At 45.4% G+C, this 23475-nt stretch overlaps 1 protein-coding gene across 3 annotated transcripts in view; it reads left to right on the plus strand.

The window, feature by feature from the left end:
- The window catches only part of Itpr2 (inositol 1,4,5-trisphosphate receptor type 2), a 414122-nt gene that overhangs the window by 19900 nt on the left and 370747 nt on the right, over positions 1-23475 (plus strand). For 2 of the 3 annotated variants that reach the window (XM_027430112.2, XM_035448791.1), the window contains exon 2: positions 8161-8231. The exons of the other annotated variant lie outside the window; for it this stretch is intronic. In XM_027430112.2, coding sequence (XP_027285913.1) covers positions 8161-8231 — 71 coding nt within the window. The remainder of the gene's footprint in view (positions 1-8160; positions 8232-23475) is intronic. 3 annotated transcript variants of the gene reach the window in all.

Here is a 23475-nt window from a genome sequence, read left to right on the forward strand (position 1 = left end):
GTGCCTTAGCCCCCAGCCCTCAGAAGGCTGAGTTCTCTAGGTCCTTAGGAAACTCTGCAGCCACCAATTACTCAGTTCTCAGAGTTCTCTTTCAGGTCACTGCCCCTGGGCTCTGTTTTAGACCTGCTTTAGGGGCGGTCTCCTGATGGGGAGTGGTCCGATACTGACTTCTCAGCCCCTGGGAAGCCTCAGTCTTCAGAGCTCTGCTTTGTCTCCAGCCAGTGAAGAAAGGTTTTCAGGGACTCTGCTGGAGGGTGCAGAGGGAACCCAGTGGTTTGCTGTGGTCAGTGATGTTGACACCTCACTGTTAAAGTGGAAAGAGTTCGAGAAACAGCGTTTTTCTAAAAGCTTATTGTTCATGCAGCATTTAATTCTCTTTCTCATTTGTGTGTGTGTGCTCGAGTGTGTGTGTGTGTTCTAGTGTGTGTGTGTGTATGTGCATGTGTGTGTGTATGTGCTTACCTGTGCTATGAAACATGGACTGGTCACTTTGCCTATGTCTTTCTTCCCTTTCTTTGCAGCTCATCATAGTAACGGAAAGCTCTTCCCTGCCTGTCTAAAATCTAAATTCCACGAGTGTGGCAGTGTGTGCTGTCCCATGGCCAGCCCCTTGGCAGAAGCCTAAGTGTTGACAGAAACCTTGCCTAAGTTTTCTTTAGCAGATTTGGAACTTAAAAAAAACTATCTATTTTTTTTTGAGGATTTCATACACGGGTGCTATATTGACATAATTTTTACCTTTCCCTCTCCCTACTCCCATGTCCCTCTCAAGGTCATGACCTCTTCTTTTTTAATTAGTCTTGGAACTTTGAGACAGTGACCGGAAGCTTCTGCAGGAAACGCTCTGTGTCCCCTCACTTGAGGTTGCATTCCCTGAATTTCTGGGTGCCTAGATTTAGACACAGTGTGATTTTCTTTTTGGTGTTCTCTGATTCCTGGGCTTTGAAGACACAGCTGGGCCAGTTTATGTTTTGGTTTAGTATTTATTTATTTTACTTTATTTTTAACAACCAGTGAAGTTTAAGGCTGTACCGCATTTCCTCTCTTTATTTCTTGCTTTAAATGGGGGAAATAAAGAAGACCTGAGTGTTGCCCCATGTGCTGTGATTGTAGTGTAGTTTGAAAATAACCACCTAAAACAAGCTATTTAGTTTTGTAGCTAGAGGCTGGAGAGGTGGCTCAGCGGTTAAGAGCTCAGGCTGTTTTTGTAGAGCACCTAGGTTCATTTTCCAGCTCCCACACGGCAGCTCGCAGCCACCTGTAACTCCAGTCTAGGTATCCATTGCCTTCTTCTGGCCTCCTGGCACATACGTGTTACATAAACATATATGCAGGCAAGCAATCATACACCTAAAATAAAAATAAGTAAAATTTTAATTTTTAGAGAGCCAATTATTTCTGCTTTCCAAATATATCCCCGTATCAATAAACACAATGTAAAATCAAGGACTTAAGGGCTGAAGAGATGTCTCAGCAGGGGCTGGGCAGTGGTGGCACAGGCACACCTTTTTTCCAGCACTGGGGAGGCAGAGGCAGGCAGATGTCTGTGAGTTTGAGGTCAGTCTGGTCTACAGAGGGAGTTCCAGGACAACTGGGGCTGTTGCACAGAGAAACCATGTCTCAAAAAGCTAAAAAAATAAAGTGCTTGTTGTGCTCGTTACTCTTGTAGAGGACCTGGGTTTGTTGGTTCCTCCTTATGCCAGGCAGCTCACAACTGTCTTTAACTCCAGTTCCATGGGATCTCATGCCCCTCTGGCCTCCACAGGACTGCAGGCTCATGGTGCACATTCCAAGCAGACAAAGACTCACATCTGTATAAAAACCCATTTAGAAAATTAACAAGACAAAGTGCTGGGTGGCCAGGTATACTTAAAATAAAGCAGGTAAGTGAGGGCATGTGATGTCACTAACTTAACTTTGAAGGGTGGAACACTAGGAGAGAAGACACGGGTCTCTCATAACTGTTACTCTCTGGCTGATCCAGAAGAAAACTAGTAAAGGACAGGGACTTTTGTTGATGACACTGAGTCCAGAGTGAGCTTGGACACCATGGCCCCTTCACAGGCCTTCCTCAGACAGGAGCAGAGGAAGGATTTGAAGGAGTCTTATCCTTCATGCTAATCTCTGTGCCTCCTGGAGGGAGAGGCCACCAGCTTCCACGGTTGTGGCCTTTCAGTGACAATGTCCTTAGTGTGCAATTTACAGACCCACGGTTGAAGGCTTGTCTGTCTCCTACTGTGTGTATTTTCTCATCTAATTTATAATGATGGATGACATTGATGGATGGCATGGTGACTTAATGCCCAAAGCTAAAACAGCGTAAATGAGGAAGGCTGGAAGTTTTGGTTTAGCAGAGAGGTTGACTCTTGTGAATCTGCTTGTTCCTGGTAAGTGCCTGTGAGATGTGGTGACTGTGGAAGGCTGTCCCTTTTTTAATTAGAATTTTGGTGGGAAATCTTCACAACGATAAGGCCAGTGAACCTTAAAAGCAGCATTTAAATTAAAATCTAAAAAATCCATTGAAGGGAAAGGAATGCGAGGGGTTGGGGAGATGGCTCAGTGGTAAAGCGCCTACTGTGCGGGCGTGAGGACCCTTGTTAGAGCTGGGCATGGCAAGAGTCTGTAAGCTTAGCGTTGATGTGAGTGGATGTTGCAGATGGAGACGGGCAGATCCCAGGGCTGGATGGCAGCTAGTCTAACCTAATCTGTGAACTTTAGCTCCAGTGAGAGAGCCTGTCTCAAAAACACAGTGGGGCGCGTTGGAGGAAGACATGGGGGCTTCCACACTTGCAGGCACAGGCCATATGCATGTGTAATCCTACCCCACCTTCAGGAAATATGAAAGCCAGATAAAGTGATACACACATATAATATTTAGTTATGGAGCACAAATGGTCTCAAGGGATGGCGATTTCTCCTCACATCCACAGGGAGTAGAAGATTATTCTATCTTGGAGAGAATTAGGAAAACCCTACTGTGCTGTGGGCTGGTAGTCCTGGGTTCTGTAAGAAAGCAAGATCCTGAGCAAGCCATGGGGAGCAGGGCAGAAGGCAGCACTCCTCCATGACCTCTGCATCAGCTCCTGCCTCCAGGAGTCTGTACGCACTCGTGTGCAAGTGTGTGTGTGTGTGTGTGTGTGTGTGTGTGTGTGTGTGTGTGTGTGTGTGTGTGTGTGTGTGTGTGTTCTTGTCCTTACTTCCTTCAGTGAGGATCAGTGATGTGGAAATGTAAGGTAAACAAACCCTTTCCTCTCCAGGTGGCTTTGGTCATGGTGTTTTCATCACAACAATGATGACCCTAAAACTAAGACACTTACCAAATTCAAATACTGCTGTTCCTAGGAAGACAGACTCCCCGTAAAGAAGAGTGAAGGTCTGGTGCTTGCATGTATCAGTGAGTTAACTGGTAAGATTGAAAGTCGTTACTCTGTACCTTAGATTCCTGGAACTTCACTTTCAGGTGGTGGAAGCATCAGTTGGCTCTGAAAGTGAATTTGCCTTCAGGAGCTTCGAAGTAGGAGGCCCCCAGGAAGGGCCTTAGAATCTGTGTTTCCCCGAGGCTGTTTTGAAAAGAAGGGAAAGTGGCGCTTCCTGTTTTCTTTCTTAACCAGAGGAATCTGTTTGGTGTCAGCACAGAAGGAAAGTACTTTATAGATGAAAGGAGCAAGTGTGGCCGAGACAGCTGCTCCCTCCAGGGATAGGACAGTTGTGGCTCTTAGGCCCGAGGGACAACGGTGCTTCCCTTCACCGTGTCTTCCTAAAACTCTCGTTCTCAGATGTGAAATTCTAAAAGTGAGGTATACAACTTCCAAAAAGCCTTTATCATGGCCAGTCCTGGGCCCTCTAGAGTTCTCAACTCTTTCCTTGCTCCACGTTGTCTCTTAAGTTGTGTTAAATTACAACGTGAAGCTGGATTTGGCAGTGCAGCCTGTAATCCCAGCCCTTGGGAGGCGGAGGCAGGAGGATCAGGAGTTCAAGGTCAGCCTAGCCTGAGCTGCATAAGACCTGTCTTAACTCCCCTCCCCACATAAACAAACAAAAAAGAAATACATATGTTTGCATCTAAAACTAAGAAATGCATATGTTCATATATATTATGTGGGGTATGGAGGCTTTGAAATAGAGAGAGAAGAAAAGCACACATAGTCTACCTACAGATGGTTGCAGTGAGCTTCAGACCACAAAGATCTTCTAGGAAGATAATGGTGTAGCTCCTCCTTTCCTTCATCTTTAGACACGCATGTGTGCTTGGGAGGGGTTCTGCTTTGTCCTCTCTGTCCTCTCCCCCGAAGGGCTGATATTGGAGACACTCTTCCACGTATGAAGGGTTAAGGACAGCCAGCTCTGAGTTGTTAGTTTTATTTTCAGAGGAAAAACCCAATGAAAGTAGGCAGTTCTGTGATGTGTGTAACAGAGCAGTGTTGCAGTGTTTCGCCTGTGGAATGGAGGAGGCTCCTCTTTGCCCTTCACCGAGGTCAAAAGATTAGATTTGTGTTAAGAATTGCAAAACTTCAAAAAAAAAAAAAAATTCAAGCCTTATTGACCTCAAGGTATGCTCATGCTCATGACCATGGGTGGACCCAGAAGTCGGGACAGGGCTTGGCTCATAAGCAACACTTGAGATAATTTTTGTTTTGTTTTTTTGAGACAGTGTCTGATGTAAGTATGGGAGCTCAGATTGTCATAGGTTGGCCTCATTATGGATGTTGGCCTTGAACTCCCTGCCTTCACCTCCTGGGGCAGGCGGCCCATCCTGCTAGGCTTGGCTTTAGGAATGGTTTAATGCCTTTGATTCTTCCCACGTCAATCAGAGGTGCGTCTTTGGGATGACAGCTTCTTTTTGATCACCTGTGTTTACATTTAGCTATTGGAAAATTCTGGAAGCTTGGTGTCTGCGTGAGTTACACGAGGGTGGGAAGTGTCTTGCTTCTCAGCTCGTCCCTTTCTGGCAGTTCCTAGGCGCACCCTGGTCTTGGACTGACTCAGAAAAAACACTCAGCTGCTTTAGCTTTAACGAGGTAGCTTCCACCCATCCAGCTTTCTGGAAATGCACAGCTTCTTGAGCTGTAATCATGACTGTGGGAATCACTCTGCAGTTGTCAGAGGTTTTTCTGGCCAGGGAACTTCTCTTGCCAACTTTTTCCTCTAAGAATATCTCCCTTTTATGTCTGCTCAGCCAGGAAGAGATACCTGCATCTCATGTTCTTCGCTGTTTTGAAGAAGGCAGCGTGGTTAAGGGAACGGGAGGGGTAGGTGCTTAGCTCCAGACCTAGTCACCAACCACAGTGCTCTGAAGATTTTATAGGATGGAAAGTTCCTGGTTACTTAACACTTGGCCCTGTTCTGTCCTGGCACTCTTCCTGGCTGGGTGATTTTGGAGGTCCCCTTATGTCGTCTCTGTGTACAATATATGATGTCAAACATATGGTTTTCCCAGGGGTGAGTCAGTGTGAATCTCTATATCGTTGGTCCCTTGTTTTAACCTTTCTTCCTGTGGTGTCATCAACCCCATTTCATCTTCTGCGTTTTGTTTTCTTTGCCTTTGTGAGCCACTGAACTATCGGTTCCTAAACTCAGACTTCTGCTGTCCCGAGGCAGTGAGAGGTTTGGTGCAATAAGGTAGCAGCTTGAAGAGCACCACAGCCGGACAGCAGTGTGCATCTCAGGTGTGGTTGGGTCATCTGTTAAGTTTTATGTATTTATAGAGACTTATGTATTACAATGTTTTATAAGCCAAGTCATTCTAATGTAAGTTACATATGGGAATTGGTGTTCAACAAGGCAATAAAATGTGTAAAATAATTTCAGTAAACAGTATTTCATACCCAGTCTGACAACAGTGAGGTTTTTCAGAACCTATACACTTGTCTTAGATTAAGTTTATAGGTTTGCATATGTGCTGGCTAGTTTTATGTTACCATTGGAGAGGAGGGAGCCTCAACTGAGAAAAAGCCTCTGTAAGATTGGGTTGTAGGCAAGCCTGTAGGGAAATGTCAGGAACTCGTCGGATTGGGTGGTAGGCGGTTAGGCTTTGCTCCCTTTTGACACAATCCAACATCCCATTGCTAAGAAAGCACCATCTAAAGACCACACAGGCGTTTGTGTGCCTGGCAGCTCGTGTCAACCGTGGCAGTACTAGCATGAGGGAAGTGCACAGATTTGTATATATAATCAATATACATGGATTGTATCTCTACATATGCACCGTACTGCTTGACCACCTCCTCCCCCATGGGAATCTGATCTCAGAGAAGAAAACATCTGATGGCCTAAGAAGCAGATTCTTTTGGTGATTAAATGACCAGGAACCAAAGTTTCATGCTGTTTGGGTTTCTAGTCAAAGTGAATGCGATCTCGATGCATTGGGGAGATTCTGGTTAATACCGGAATGAAAAAGGATGACAAGGACAGCTACCACCGGGACACCTCCTTTTGGGAGGATTATCATGTGTGTATCTAACTCACACACCCTCATAGTATTCATGGCAGCACTGCCGGCCAGACCCCCTGTAGCTCTGCCTGTGCGAGGTCAGGTCCTGAATCTGAGTGAGATTTCCCCCGTGAGAAGAAGGTGCACAGTCTTTCCCTCTTAGAATTGTCCTAGAAACATTCGTAAAAATGTTCCATAGGTTCAAAGTGTAATTTTGTAACTCACGAAGGAAGTTTTTATTTGTTTGGTGTTTTGAGATAGTGTTTCCCTGTGTAGATTTGGAGCCTGTCCTGGATCTAGCTCTTGTAGACCAGGCTGGTCTCGAACTCATAGAGATCCGCCTGCCTCTGCCTCCCTAGTGCCTGGATTAAAGGCGTGTGCCACCACCGCCCAGCCAGGAAGGGATTTATTAACTTAGGTGGCTCTCTCGAATGCCTGCTGTGCGCCAGGCTCCTTTCTGAAGCAGAGCAAGCATTGGTGACTGAAACTGACAATGTGTCTCTAAGGGTTTAGAACGTGTCAGAAGTGGTGGCTGAAGGTGGTCAATCCTCTGATCACTGCCACCAGGTAGGGAGTCTCACCTTTTACAGAGTCACATAAAAAAAAAAGAGAGGGAAATAAAAGCTGACACTAACCTGACTGCTTTTATTTTTTCTTTTGGAGACAGGGTCTCATTATGTAGCTCTGGCTGTACTGGAATTCCCTATGTAGACCAGGCTGGCCTCAAACTCACAGAGATCCACCTGCCTCTGCCTCCGAGTGCTGGGATTAAAGGTGTGCGCTATACACCTGGCCCCTGACCACTCAGTATTTTGCTGTGTCTCACTGAAAAATTTTCATTTTATGTGTACGTGTGTACTCCAGAGTGTGTACACTGTGCATGTGTGTGCAGGAGCCGGAGTGTGCCAGAAGAAGCGTCAAATCAGACATAACTGGAACTGGAGTCCCAGTTGTGAGCCACCATGAGGGAGCTGGGGACCAAATCTGGGTTCTCTTCAAGAGCAGTCAGAGCTTTCAGCCACTGGGCCATCTCTTCAGCCCTCGGTTTCTATTGTGCATATCTAGAGGTGTGTGTACGTGTACTATTAAATTACTTATTCTCTGGCAATTTCAGACACAAATACAGATGTCACCTCTTCATCCTCCTATTACCCACAGAGTCGATTAGTCTTGCCCACTAATTGTGCAAGAGTGTGGGGCCATCTACTCCAGCCTGGGCAGACTGCTGGGGCCACACCTCTGAGGAAAAGTGACTCTGGTCTCTCAGCTGCTATCACCTGCTAAAAGCTCTTCAGTTAAGGGTGGGGCCTTGTGAGCCCCTCCCTTCTCCATACTTGGAGGAATAATGGCTGACTTGATCTCAGGCGAGTTATTTTAATATATGCATATATGTATACATACGTGCTGGCGAAAACACGCAGGCGCACACACACACACAAGCTTGCTGATTGGTCCATGCTTATTTTTACAACATCCTATAGGTCAGGACATTTCACTTGCAGGGCTTTAGATAGCTCAGCTGCTGTTGGTGGCTGTCAAGGTCAAAGCTGATCTAACAGGTTTCCTACCACTTAATGCTTCCTGTTCTTCCCACAACCAGATCTTTTCATGAATCTAGGACTCTCAAAGTTTCTGAGTATTCCAACTGTAAATATTTACCCGATGTCCTTGTGCAGAGTGAGGTTTCTGAGTGTGATGACGCTAACAGTGTAAACATTCTTTCCCTCTAGGTTGGTGGATGACCGCTGTGTGGTACACCCAGAGGCAGGGGATCTTACCAACCCCCCCAAGAAGTTCAGAGGTAAGAAAAGAATTGAGAAGGAGTGACTTAAGAGGGTAGATTATTTTTTGTCGTTAGGTAAATAATGTTAAATGGTACTGAGTGTGTCATTCCCAGTTCCCCCACAGGGTTTTGTTGTTGTTGAACTTTGGGGGATCGCTGATCAACAATTATCTGAGTTTTGTTTTGCAATGTCATTTTTACACACTGATAAGAAACCTTGGCGGCCGGGCGTTGGTGGCTCATGCACTCGGGAGGCAGAGGCAGGCAGATCTCTGTGAGTTCGAGGCCAGCCTAGTCTCCAGAGCGAGTGCCAGGATAGGCTCCAAAGCTACACAGAGAAACCCTGTCTGAAAAAACCAAAAAAAAAAAAAAAAAGAAAAAAAAAAAAGAAAAAGAAAAAAGAAAGAAAGAAACCTTGGTAATTAATCATGAAAGATGGCTTTTCAAGCCATTCAGTAAGAACTAAAGGCTACCCATTTACAGATTTCTGTGGCAGTCATATTACAAAAGTTATGATATTTTACTGGCAGCTTGTTAATTGTCTTCATGAAAGTCCTGTGCTGCATGAATGTGGCTTTCAGAGTCACACCTTGAGGCTTTGTGGTAACTAACTGTTGTCATAGAACTTCATTCCAAGTGAACTCTTAGAAGTCTCTTCATGGTCTCCTTGGCTGAGAAACCAGTTGCAGCAGCCTGTTGTTTATAACTCAGCTGCTGCAAAAGGATTAATGGGATCTGCAGAACGTTCTAGAAAACAGAAAGTAGTCATTAAAAACATCATAACAACATGCAAACATTAAAAGCTATAAGAGAGAACATGTGATACTGATCTTTCTGAGCTGGAGTGCCTCACTTAATACATGTCTTAGTTAGGTTTCCTCTTTTTCTCCCTCCCTCCTTCCCTCTTTCTTTCTTTCTTTCTTTTTTTCTTTCTTTTTCTCTCTCTCTCCTCCCTCCCCTTTCTCTCCTTTTCTTTCTCTCTCTCTCTCTCTCTCCCTCCCCCTTCCTTCCTTCCTTCCTTCCTTCCTTCCTTCCTTCCTTCCTTCCATTTCAAGACAAGGTTTCTCTGGGTAACCACCCTGGCTATTCTGGCACTCACTCTGTAGACCAGGCTGGCTTTGCACCACCACCTGCCAGGCTTTGGGGAGAAAGGGTCATATTAGCTCACAACTCTTGGTTACACTCAATCACTGAAGGATTCAGGGCTGGGATTCGAAACAGAAGCTGATGCTGAGGCCATGGAGAGGTGCTGCTTGCTCCCCGTGGCTTGCTCAACCTGCTTTTTTATACAACCCAGGCCCACCTGCCCAGGAGTAGTGCTGCTCACAGTGGGCTGGCCCCTCCCACATCAACTACTAATAAAGATAATGCTCCTTTACAGGCCAGTCTGATGGAGACATTTTTTTTCTCAATTGTGGTTCTCTCTTCCCAGATAACTGTAGCTTGTGTCAAGTTTACAAAAAAACAAAACAAAAACAATGCCCCCAAACCCAACCAGTTGAATAGAATAATGTCTAGATCCACCCATTTCCCTACAAGTTTCATAATTTCATTTTTGTTTACAACTGAGTAAAATTCCACGGTGTATATATGCCGAATCTCATCATCCGTTCATCTGTGGATGGGTACCCAGACTGTTCCATTTATCAGCTATTGTGAACACACCAGCAATAAACATGGATGTGTACATTTCTCTGTTGTAGCTATAGAGTCCTCTGAACATAAAATCGGGAGTGGACAGCTGTACCACATGGTAGCTTTATTTTTATTTTAGAAATCCCCATATTGATTTCCTAATGGCTATACAAGTTTATCCTCCTCCCAGCAGAGAACAAGGATTCCTCTTTCCCCAATTTTCTCTTTTACAAAACTTACTTTGTTGTGTGAATGCATGCACATATGTGCTCCTGAGTGTGCCAGTATGTGTCACATGTGTGCTGTGCCCACAGAGACCAGAAGAGGTGTTAGATTTGTGGTTACAGGTGGTTCTTAGCTGCCCCAGGTGGGTGCTGGGAATTGAACCGAGTCCTTTGCAAGAACCGTAAATGCTTTTAACCACTGAGCCATCTCCCTAGCCTTGCCATTTTATTTGTTCTTCTTTTTTTTTTTTTGATCATAGCCATTTTGACTCCTATGAGATAGAATCTTAAAGTTTCCATTTGCATTTTCCTTGCATTGGCCTAGTATGTCGAACGTAAAATGTTTATTTGTATAATGATAGTTTGTGTTTCTTTTTTTGGGAACTATTTATTTCACCAGTCCATTTATTGATGGTAAGTTTTGTTTCATTCTCTGTTGTGGTGATAGATTACTTATTATTTACTAAAGCTTGCATGAAGATTCAGAAAGCAAAGTCAGCCACAAGCTATAGAGATCAGATAGTGGGGATACACACCTTTAATCCCAGCAGCCAGAAGCTAGGAGGTGGTGGTACACACCTTTAATCCTAGGAGTCAGGATTAAGAGGTAGTTGATCTTTGTGAGTCCAAGGCCACCCAGATCTACACAAGAGTGATCCCAGTCCTAAAGAGAAACAGCTCACAAGAAGATGATCTCAGCACCTGGGATCACACACCTTTAATCCCATCACTAGAGGGGTATAAAAGATGGGAGCAGGGTCTTCAGTAGTCAGTATCAGGCAGTCATTCTCCAGCCACACTGAGGATAGGAAGATACTGAAGTCTTAGGATTCTCTAGCCACGCCGAGGAGAGGTTACAGTCTGCGGTTTGGTGGAGCCAGGATTGCATTTCAGTCTGAGGTAGAGTAAGAGCTAGTGGCTGGCTGCTTTGCTTTTCTGATCTTCAGCTTGAAGTTTGAACCCTAATATCAATCTCTGGGACTTTTACTTTTTGTGCTATACTCTGTGTGATTGAATCTTAGGGTTACTATTACTGTGATGAAACACCATGACCAAAAGCAAGCTGGGGAAGAAGTTTATTTTGCTTACACTTCCACAAGGTAGTTCATTGTTGAAGGAAGCTAGAACAGGAACTCAAACAGGGCAGGAACCTGGAGGCAGGAGCTGATGCAGAGGCCATGAAGGGAGTTGCTTACTGGCTCAGCCTGATTTTTTATGGAACACAGGACCACCAGCCCAGGGATGGCATCACCCACAATGGGCTGGTCCCTCCTCTATCAATCACTAATACCCTACAGGCTTGCCTACAGCCCCATCTTATGGAAGCATTTTCTTCCCCCCCCCCACCTTTTTCAAAATTTAAATTAGAAACAAGCTTGTTTTACATGTCAATACCAGTTCCCTCCCCCTCCCCTCCTCCCCTGCCCCCCACTAACCCCCATCCCATCCCTTTTCTGCTCCCCAGGGAGAGTGAGGCCTTCCATAGGAGATCTTCAAAGTCTGTCATATAATTTGGAGCAGGACCTAGGCCCTCCCCCGTGTGTCTAGGCTGAGAGAGTGTTCCTCTATTTGGAGAGGACTCTCAAAGTCCATTCCTGTACTAGGGATAAATACTGATCCACTACCAGAGATCCCATAGATTAACCAGACCTTCAAACTGCCATCCTCGTTCAGGGGGTTTGGAACAGTCCCATGCTGGTTTCCCAGCTATCAGTCTGGGGTTCATGAACAACCCCTTGTTCAGGTCAGCTGTTTCTGTGGGTTTCTCCAGTCTGGTCTTGACCCCTATGCTCATCACTCCTCCCTCTCTGCAACTGGATTCCAGGGTTTCAGCTCAATAGTTAGCTGTGGGTGTCTGCTTCTGGGTCCTCTGTGATGATCCTAGCTTGTATCAAGTTGACATAAAACTAGCCAGCACACAGTTGTTTATATATGCTAACTTCCCTGTCTGGGGTATGGCTGGTACAGAGTGTGCTTCATTCTGCCCATTCATTCTGACGATGGATGTCTTTGCTGTTCGAAAACTTTAACTTTTCATAGTTCCATTTTTCCGACCTTACACCGTCTCATGATAGTTCAAAGAGAATAGTCTAAAAGGCAAACTGGGACAAGGCAGTGTTTGTAATAGGGAGAGGCATGGATGTCAGGGTTTAACCGCACTGTCTGAGAGCTGTGTCATCTAAAGTGGGTCACCTGTCAGGGGCCTCTGAGGGCATCTGTCACTGTCCCTTGAGAGTTGAGCTGAATAGCAAGAACAATGCTCATTGCTCAGGGTTTGCAGGCTCTTCAGTCTTCCCAGGGACAGCCATTGCAGATGAAGTTACATTATACAAATGTATAATAAAAAGGCATAATGCATTTCCATCAAGTGTGTTTGGCTCTATCCCTTTACACCCTACCCTCTTCTGGGGCAGAGTTTTCTTTCATTTTATTTTTGTTTCTCAGTCATTGAATTTTACCCATAGAAGATCCTCCCCCCCCCCCAAAAAAAAAAAAACAACCCAGCCATTGGATGCTGTGGGCTGAGACATCCAAGCTCTCTCTGGGATCGTGTGATCAAACTTGGTTCCCAGGGGTGTCCCAGGTCTCCTGCTGTGAGTCTCAGCAGCCGGATTCCCAGGGGGATTTTGTGCCCCTCAGCAGGTTGTGTGCCAGTGCAGCTTATTCTGTTGAATGGGAAAGGTTGAAGCTAACAGCTCTGTGCCCAAGAAGCAAACAGATTCAGATGCCTGGGCCCCTGTTACCCAGTGGGCAGGGCTTCAATGTGTCAATCACCCTGAGCTGGAGCCTGGTTTTCCTGTAATCAGACTCTCGGCTCCTCTCCCTGCTGGTTGGCAGTCAGTTCCTGCTCCCACTTTAAAGCCAATCTGTCTCTCCAGTTTTCATCAGAGAAGGGTGTCCATTTTTTTCCCCCAAACCCCTGCTGCATTTGGTCACCTTGTCTCATTCATTGTCTCAGGGTTGCAATGCTTCGGTGTTTATTGACTTTGCTCTTGATATTTTTGGAGATTACAGCCAGGCATCTTATTGACTTTCTTTTGGCTTGGCTCTTTGTGCTGTTTTGGTTACAGTTCACTTAGCTGGGGGTTAAAGTCTGGAGACTTACAGTACAGAGGTTATGTGTACGTCTCTGTATCACACAGGCCATAATGTCAACATGATTTATTACTAGTCTTGTTTTTTGATGTATAATTTCACATTTATTGTGTTAAATGGAGACATTTACTTTCACTTATGTTATGTTGACTTTACATTTTTTCTTGCCTATTTCCCTTTTGTATTTCTCCCTTTTCTGGAAAACCCTCCTGTAGAATGGAGTTGTACAAAAGTCTATGTGTGCCAGTGTATGGTACTTTTCAGTCAGGAGAAGCTAGCTTCCATCAGAGTAAGAGGTTTACATGTCTTTCTGTGTCCCTGTGGGGGAGGAAACATAGACATGATGGTGAAGCCAAGGAACCTGTCCCCAGGAGGGCCAAGTAGAGAGAAGAGGTTCTCTACAGTGTTGGGTTTTTGGACTAGAATGTTCCAACTCTTCAGATTCTGCAATTGTTGACCCATGCCTGTTTCATAACCCACCAAGTCTGTCACAGGGCCACTCGTGGCAAGCAACAGATGTTTAGAGGTCATATGTCATGGTGCTTCAGGAGCTGGAATTCAAAGGATGGATTTCGGCTCTGTGCAGTGAAAATAGCAGGTAGCAAAGAAGAAGGGGCTTGGGTGTGACCAAGGAAAAAATTTTTAACCTGCTTCCTTTTCTGGTGACTACAAAGGGTGTTTTGAAGGCATGGCCTCACCTTTGCCTCCAGTCATGGAGGTTACACACTCAGGCACACGAATGAAGACTTATTAGTGTGTGCATTCGTGCTCACGCGTATATGCAAGCTGTGTGTGTGCATGTGTGCATGCTTGTGTGCCTGTGTGTGTATGTGTGTGTGCCTGTGTGTGTATGTGTGTGCATGCTTGTGTGCCTGTGTGTGTGTGTGTGTGTGTGTGTGTGTGTGTGTGCATGCTTGTGTGCCTGTGTGTGTATGTGTGTATGTATGTATGTGATTATCAGCGAGTCCAGCATGTTGAGTTCAGGGCCTGTCTTTTTCTTTTTGTACACAAAGACAAACGGTTTCAAGTTTGAAATCAGCTAATGTAATCGATTGGACATTTATTTGATACTTCCATGCAGCATCCTGCTTCGGGCTCCCGAGTCTTCTTTATTTTGTCGTTAGAGATTGTTGCTATCCAGATTTGGGGTTCCAAAATCTGAGGGTAATGAGGTCACACAGCATAAGGTCACTGACCTTTGAAGCAGGGCTGAGACCAGAGCCATGGTTCACATCCCTCCCGATCTTTGAACTTTGTGTTGTTCTTTTAAGTTAAAGACGCGTGCTAGATGGAACACCAACACGAGATACATTAACCGTGGAGTTTATTACAGGGGGGCCGGGGAGGGGAGCGACAGGTGGTGAAGAGAGAGATGAAGGAAGAGAGAGCAAGAGAGAGCAAGAGCAGAGAGAACAGTAAGAGAGTGAGAGAGTAGGAGAGTAGGAAAGCGTAAGTGGGTGGAGTCTGTCTTTAAAGGGGTCCTTTACACCTGCGTGCAGACTTAGTACTCATGGAACCCTGGGCTGACCAGAGCACTGCCTGAGTGCATTCTGCCAGGTGACAGGGGCAGCCAGCATAATGCCTGAGTCCTTACACGTTGCTTGCCTGGAGATTCTGCCTCGTGTTCACAGCTGCCCGAGGGAGTCGGAACCTCTTCCTCACATCAAGGGTCTGTTTCAAGGGATTTCCTGCAGCTCCTGTCTTCTGTGGTCTTGATATGTTTTAATTCTTTTTACATGCCATCAACTATCAGTTTCTCAGGGATTTTCTGGCCATCATATGGTCTTGTTAGTTTTCTACTGAGGTCCCTGTTGGTTAGTTTGACACTTAACAAGCACCAAGGACTAAACATAGTACAGTTGACTTTATTCTGGGGAGAAGTGTAGATGGAAGTTTCTGTCCCACCTAGTCCCCAGGCCGTTTAGTCCCAAGTAAACACACAGAGGCTTATATTAATTATAAACTGTTTGGCTTATGGTTCAGACTTCTTATTGGATAGGTCTCTCTTAATTATTAGCCCATTTCCATTAATCTATGTATCTTTACATGGCCTTGGCTTACCAGTGAAGCCTGGTGCTCTTGCTCCCGTGGCAGCTACATGGCATCTCACTGGTGACTCACTCTCTCTCTTCTCCTTCCCAGAATTCTCCTGGTCTGGTAGCCCTGCCTATACTTCCTGCCTGGATACATCCTGCCTGTCCATTGTCCAAAACAGCTTTAGTCATCTACAAATAAGAGAAACATATATTCACAGCACACAGAGGGACTTCCCCCATCAGAGAAGCCATCTTGGTCGTGGAGACTACACTGTAGCTCAAGGGACTTTCTCCCTTTGCTTTTCCAGTGAACCCGAACTGTGATGTAATGATTTGTTGCTCAGACTGACAGCTGCCTGGATCTGTATTAGGACCTTCAGCGTTCTTCACGGGGTGTCACTTTGACTGTAGATACTGAGCATTTGCGGAAGTCACCCTAATAACTGCTGTCTATAGCTAATCCTCTGTCACTAAACTCCCAGTTGGGGTAATAATGAGTCTATTTTCCTTAATGAGTTCACTTTCTTCAGTGATACTTCAGAGAAGAGCTGAAGGGTGAGGAGAAGTACATTCCGGCGCCTGTTTGAATCTCCCATGGAGCTACTCAGAGTTACAGAGATCATGCACTGCTGGGCGTTGGTGGCGCACGCCTTTAATCCCAGCACTTGGGAGGCAGAGGCAGGTGGATCTCTGTGAGTTCAAGGCCAGCCTCAGGGTCTACAAAGTGAGTTCTAGTACCACCAGGGCTACACAGACAAAGCCTGTCTCAAAAATCAAATAAAATCAAAACAATTTGTATATGCTGGATCACGCTTGCAATCCACCACTCTTAAGAGGGGTGAGAGGCAAGACAGGAGAACTGCCTGGAAGCATGAAGGCTGCTTGCCTGGAGCATACTATTGCAGAAGTGGGAGGTGCTGCCTTGTTAAGACTGACAGCAAGAACCAGCTCCTGAAAGTTGCCCTCTGACCTCCACAGGTATGCTGTGGAGTGCACAACTACACGCCATAAAGCCATATCATGCACACTTTTACAACTGACAATAAGTAAAAAAAAACAAACTCGTGTTGTAAGTTCGTGGGTCACGGTCTCCCTTCAAACTACACGGGAAGCTATTGGTCTAAATTCCTACTGGATAAATATCATGATCTGAGAATTTTAACAGCTAGCACGGCAAGTAGATAAAACTGTGACAGAGAGTTCTGGGGGCTGCTCAGCAGCTTAAGGACACTTGTAGAAGACCTGAGTTTGGTTCCCAGCACCCACATGGGAGGCTCACAACTGCCTGTAACTCCAGCTCCAGAGGATCTGACACACTCTTTTGGCCTCCATGAACCACCCAAATGTGCATAATTAAAAACAAACCCTTTTCTTTTTTAAAGATTTATTTTGTGTATATGAGTATTGCCTGCATGTATGTGTACCCTGTGTGTATGAGTATCACGCATGTGCAGAGGCTGGAAGAGGGTGTTGCATCTCTTGGAACTGGAGTTACAGGTGGTTGTGAGTCACTCAAGGTAGGTTCTAGGAACTGATTCTGGATTCTCTGTAGGAGGAGCCAGTGCTCTGAGATGGCGCCCAACTCCAAAACAAGTCTTTAAAAAAAGGTGTTACATGTGGAAATTCTCAGCTTTGAGTTCTTAAAATGGTCTTTTGTGTGTGTGCCATCTCACGTGATCTAGTATTATCCTATTTTTACCAAGGTGCAGGCCATACTTTAAGATGGGAAGTCCATGCTACGGCCGTGCAGTCAGTTAAAAGTAGACTGTCAACAGAGATCATTGCTACACTCCAGACAAGCCGGAGATAAACATAGTTCTCGAGGAGTTTATAATCTAACGAGGGAGATAAGAGGTGTATACAAATAATTATTAGTCAAGGTAGAAATCGATAAGGGCTAAATAAAAAGCTACAATGATAGAGGTATTGTGGGAGATTTGAACTTCCTGCTCTAAGTGCAGCCCATGCTTCTTAATTAGGTTGCATTTTTCTTGGAAGGATTGTCCCTGAGGGAGGGACACCTGGGATTTCAGGCCAACAATTCGACTTTTCATGAATGTCATTAAGAAACTATTATTGCTGCCTACCTCAGAGGACGGCTCTCAGGAGTGTGTTCTCTGCTGGCTACAGTTACTGTGCAGTGGTGATGACTGGTGTGTCTGGCAGCGTCCGGATGCCTCCTTGAACTGTGATGTTATCCACCAGCCCCGCTGTTCTCTTGAGTGACCAGAGATGGAAGCACCAGGCTGTCATCACTGGAGATATGGTTGGGTAGAGGCGGGGGAATTAAGGAGTTCACCAGACCCAAGATAAAGATGAATAGGTGTTTTTTTAAAGAACAACTTACGCAGGTAAGAGAAAATAATGGCCCGGTGGTTCCTGCTCCAAAAGATGCAGTCTCTGTTCCCCGAGAGACTAAAGAGAGTGAGCACCCCCCTTCTCTATCTTCTGCACCTGAAACCACGCCCAAAAGGGTGTGGTTGCTACTGCAACTTTCACTGGCAAGGCAAGATGCCACTATAGTCAGGAACAGGTGATTGTAAGTGATTCAACAATTGATGATGATTAAAAAAAGGCTCATCAGCAACAAATATTTGTCAAGTCCTTACTGTATGCTGATTGATTGCTTTATATCATTAAATTATTTAATCCTACCCAATGAGCCTTATTTTAATACATTCTTATTATCTGTTGTTTACAGAAATCCAAAAGCCTCCCCTTTCAAAACAACCCCAAAACTGTTCCAACGGCTTTCCCTGGAGAGACAACAGCGCATGTGTTACTCTCTCCAGAAAGGGAACCCACAGCAGATAAAAGTAACAGTTGCACCCGTGAGTTTTTAATTGGGGTGAAAGGTTGCTTCTAAGGAGTAGGGATAACTCAAAAGCAGCAACATCTCAGGAAAGCCGATTCTAGCATAGGTGACCATTAGGAGCATTGTTTAATCGCTTTTATAATGTTGGTACAGGCCCTAAAGAATCTTCCAGGCTCTAACTCTCTTCAGGTACCCGGACTTCAGTTTAGTCATGTTTACTACCTGGGACTCCTGGAGCAAATGTTTCAATTTGGAGAGAATGTTGCGATTTGGAGAAACAGGCCCGATGACACCAATGACTTATATAGGTCAAAGGTTTATTTATCTTTCCTTTAACAGTTGCTAGGTGACTGATCTGGGACAAATTAAATTAAACATTTTGCATAGCCACTCTAAACATACCATACTATAAGCATATTTAAAGAGATTTGTTTTGGGGCTGGAGATATTGCTCAGTGGTTAAGGACACAGGATGCTCTTCCAGAGGACCCGGGTTAGATTCTGAGCACCCACAAGCAGCTCAGAACTGTCTGTAACTCCAGTGCAGGGAAACCATCTTCTCCTGGTCTCTGAGGGTGCCAGGTGCTCACATGGCACACAGACATATATGTGGGCAACACACCCATTCGTAAAAATAATAAGATAATTAAAAAATTTAAAGATTTCTGGTGTGTGTGTGTGTGTGTGTGAGAGAGAGAGAGAGAGAGAGAGAGAGAGAGAGAGAGAGAGAGAGAGAGAGAGAGAGAGAGAGAGAGAGCACAGTGTCTGTGGAGGCCCAGAAAAGGGTGTTGAAGTCTCCGGAGCTGTAGCAACAAGTTGTTGTGAGCCACTCAAGTGCTGGGAACTGAACCTGGATTTTCTGCAAGAACAGCAAGTGTTTTTTTTTTTTGTTGTTGTTGTTTTGTTTTGTTTTCTGAGACAGGGTTTCTCTGTGTAGCTTTGGAGCCTGTCCTGGCACTCGCTCTGGAGACGAGGCTGGCCTCGAACTCACAGAGATCCACCTGTCTCTGCCTCCCGAGATTAAAGGTGTGCGCCACCAACGCCGGGCATACAGCAAGTGTTTTTAACAGCTGAGACATCTCTCCAACTCCACGACAGGCAGGCATATTGTGAAATGTTGAATTGGCTCAGTTCTTACATTCTTAGCATGCATAAAAGTATGTCCAGTGTGTGTGTGTGTGTGGGGTGTTACATACCTGTTTATTGTTATTTTAAATTTAGATTAGTTTTGAGCCTTTCATACATGTATACTATATTTACATTTTTTCAACCTTCTCTCTTCCTGCTTCAACTTCTATTGTGTCCCCACTTGCAAATTCATGACCTCTCTTTCTTTAAAATTGCTGCACACCCCTTCTCCCTCATATGTTGATCCTCTGAGTGTCACTTGGGATTGCAGAACCTACCAGGGATTTATACTAGAGAAAGGGATTCTCCCTTTCTCTGCAGCCATTAATTGCCTGTAGCTCTTTTTCTAGGAGTGGGCTTTGAGATATTTCCTTCATCCATGTTGATTTTGTGAGCATTTCAGCTCGGATGGAATTCCTTGGCAGCCAGGAGCCAAGGAATACCACAAAGTCACGCTGCACAGCAAACCTCACGAGACAGGGTTTCTCTGTGTAGCTTTGGAGCCTGTTCTGGAACATGTTCTGTAGACCAGGCTGGCCTCGAACTCACAGAGATCCTCCTGCCTCAGTCTCCCGGTTGCTGGGATTAAAGGCGTGCACCACCACGTAATTGATTTAGTGGGAGGGAAAAAGCCAGGAGGGTGACTGCTTCTGCTCGGGCAAGAAACAGCAGCAAACTGATCAGGATGCAGGGCTTATGTACAGTTTCTTGGGAAGGGGTGAACTTTTCAGGGTGGAGCTTTCCTTGTGGAGAGTGATGGGATTTCATGTCCAGACATTCGGTTTTTAACTCTGTAGGGCAGGGGCAGGGTCCAGAAGTTAGGGCACTTAGAGTGTTCTGTGGGTGGGACCTGGCAGTTAGAGGCCTTGGGGGAGGGGCTTGCAGACATATCATTCGGAGTTGTCATTATGCTGGTCTCTTTTAGCAACATATTGCTGGGAGTTCAGGGGGGCATCTTCCCTGCTGTGTCTAGATGGTGTTATCTAGCAGCAGGTACTCTGGTTCTTGGGCTGTTGTAATCTTTCTGCCTTTTGCTGCTTTTCCTGGACTTAGGTGTAGTGGTTGCTTTGCAGATACATCAGTCGGATTAGGTTGGTCACTTCTCTGCTGTTTGAGCAGTTGTGGTTTTCTGTGATGATCTTTGTCTTCTACAAAAGAGGCTTCCTTGACGAGAGGTGAGAGCTGCACTTAACTGGGAGTTTAAGGATAAGAGTTCAGAATACAGTTAGCAATTACATGGTGGTAGTGGGTTTTCCTCTGGGGTGTGGGATCTCTCCACTCATTGGTAGTTGGCTAGGTTTAGAGTACCAGACATGAGTTATTTCTTGTTGAATAGGACTAAAGTCAAGTTTGACAGGTGTTGGTTACCCCCAAGATAACAATGCCACTATGGCACCCCTGGGGAGATCTTACCAGGACAGTCACAAGCGTGGTTTGTAGGCTCTACAGCTAGGTAGGATTATTGATCCTTTTTTCCTCCCTCGGCAGCTTGTACAGCTCCTTCTGATACCATGAGAGCTAGTCCTCAAGGAGGAGGCTTCCGAGTCAGTTCAGTTTCATTCTCCCAAGTTTGGTGTTGGAAGTATATGGTGTCTTCAGTCATAGGGCCTGCCCTTCAACCAGGGACAATGACAATAGCCTGTGCTGTTTGGGGAGACTCTTGGACAAAGCACTATTTTAAGTGGAAATACGCACAGACTAGGCTGGTCCTGAGGTAGGTGTACCTTGGGTCTCCCCCTCCTGAGTATTAAAAAGACTAAAAGTCCTGTTTCATGTGTGAAGTCCAGGTATCTCCCTGAAATAGCACAATCTTTACTGTTCTTTTGAGTTAGTAAGACATTCTAGGTGAGAGATTGATTTCTGACTCGTGTATTCCAGATCCCAGTCGACTGCCTTCCTCCTTAGGTGTTGACTCAGTGACCCAGTGGTTTCAAGGTCTCCTCTGATCAGGCGCTCTTGTTTATAGTCTGTGGTTTTCATGGCAAATACAGCAATTTCAGAAGAAAGCAAACAGTGCTGGCGGGTGGTGATGTTTGTTTTGCAAACGCTTGGAAGCGGTTTGGAAGCCGTCTTCCAAAGAAGAAGGTGCATAATAACCTCACAAAGCCTCTCTCTCTTCAGCCGCTGAAATCCAGTCTCAGCTGGCTGCGCACCACCCGAGGTGGTTACACTTTTGCTTGCAGAGAGCAGTGCAACACTAGAACACTGGAAGAAGATAAGCCGACCTGGGGAGTGTCCTGTCCTAGAATCACAGTGTTAGACCCCTGGAAAACTCAGGTATCCGGGGTCCCAGGCCACGACTGCGGTCACCCCAATCACCAGGTGGATTTGAGAGCTTGCTGCAAACTGCATGAGGCTTTATTGTAATTTAATGAGCTAACCCCATGTTAGCTCGGGTCTTTCACCCACCCGCCATGGCGGATGGCTAGAAAAGACAGCTCATAGGGCCTCCCAAGAGATCTTATAGGGCAGCGTAAGGGGAGTGTCTAGGGGTAAGCACAGGCTCAGGATTGGTGTGCCTCCAGGCCTGGAGGGCTTGCCCTGTGTTGATTGGCCCATAACTGGTTGTTATGGCCCATAGGCCCTCCCAGGGTGGTTGCTATGCTTTGTGCGTCATTGCTGTGCGCTTGTCCGTAAAGCACACCCAGAGCCATAAAGCATAGCACCACCAGCTAACTTCTGATGGGTTCCTTGTCACGAGACAGGCATCTGACTTTCTAGTGACTAACTAACTTCTGATTGGTTCCTTGTCACAAGGCAGGCATCTGACCTCTAAGTGACCAAGGCAAGTTTATGGCAAGCACGTGTTCGGCTGTTATGGCTGCTGAAAGGGGAGCTGGTCCCTTCAACAGATGGGCTGAAGATGGTGTCTTAGGGTAGCATTTGAGTCATTGTGTAGTTGTACTGCTTTTTGTAGGGAGTCCTTCATGAAGTCTGGGACAGCCTTCTGCTCCAAAGAAGTTTCCTGTTAAGCAATTTGAACTCTGATTGTATCTGCATAATGAAATGCCCAGATGTGGGAAAATTTTGGAAGAGACATTGTTGAAGAGATTTGGTTGTGTGGCTAGGTTCTGAAGTGTGGTTGTAGACAAAGAACATCCAAATCCTTCAAAAGGCACACTGAAAAAACAAACAAAGCCAGCTGTTATGGCTGTCCCCGTGTGGACACCACACTGGGGCTGATATTTTGGTGTAAAACATTAGCAAAAAGGATTTTAGTATCTATTGTTACTGTATTTTTGTGTATGTGACTGTATATAGTGTGGGCATATGTGTGTATTCCTAGGTATGTTAATTGGTGTGTATGCAACTCTGTGGGAGTGTGTACAATGGGTGTCACAGCCAGAGGGCAACACTGAGTATCTTCCTCCTTCACACTCCACCTTATATTAAAAATAATTTAAATTTACTTTTACTTATCACTTACTTGTGTGTGCACGTGCATGCACACACGTGAGTGTTCCGTGGCACATGTGTGGAGGTCAGAGGACAACTCTGTGAAGTTGTTTTTCTCCCTTATCTGTGTATGGCTTCTGGGGCTCTAACTCGGGTTATCAGGCTTGCATCTTAGGGCGGCCAGCACCTTCACCTTCACCTGGAGCTTGCTATTCAGCTTGGCTGACCAGTGAGCCCCAGGGATCCTCCTGTCTCTGCCCTCTCAGCCTTGGGATTTTAAGTGTGTGCCTTTTGCTGTGCCTAGCTTTCTATTCTTTATTTTTTCTTTCTATTCTTTTTTTTAAGTGCTGAGAATCTGTTCTTAATGCTTGTAAGGTAATGTTTTAGCTAGCTGAACCATCACTTAACTCCTAATTCCTATTCCCAATTACAGTTTCTCCCAGTATTAAGAAAGTTAAAGATGCAACCAAGTGATGGTGGCACAGGGCTATAATCCCAGCGGATCTCTGAGTTTGAGGCCAGCCTGGTCTCCAGAGCGAGTGCAAGGATAGGCTCCAAAGCTACACAGAGAAACCCTGTCTTGAAAAACCAAGAAAAAAAAAAAGAGATAAAATAAAGTTAAAGGCGTGTAGGTACCTGAACCAATAGAGAAAGTAGTTTCCTACTTTCACCCTTACATGGAGGATGGGCAGCTGTGCCTACCGGGCTTTCCCTGATGGCCTCTCTTTGCCCTTCTCAGTAAGTCTGTCAAAAAGCCCAGGTTCCAAGGAGCCTAGAAATGCTGTCTTTGCTAACCAAAGTTTTGGTACATTGTCAGGTTTTTGCTTAAATTAGAAATAAAGGAGTGCAAGATGAGACATGAGTCTAAGAGACATTGTAACCAGTTTATTATATCATGGAGAGCGAGTGAGAGAGAAATAGAAGAGAGAAGA

Source organism: Cricetulus griseus, chromosome 8 (genome assembly GCF_003668045.3).
Source record: "Cricetulus griseus strain 17A/GY chromosome 8, alternate assembly CriGri-PICRH-1.0, whole genome shotgun sequence".
In the NCBI taxonomy this organism is placed as follows: domain Eukaryota; kingdom Metazoa; phylum Chordata; class Mammalia; order Rodentia; family Cricetidae; genus Cricetulus; species Cricetulus griseus.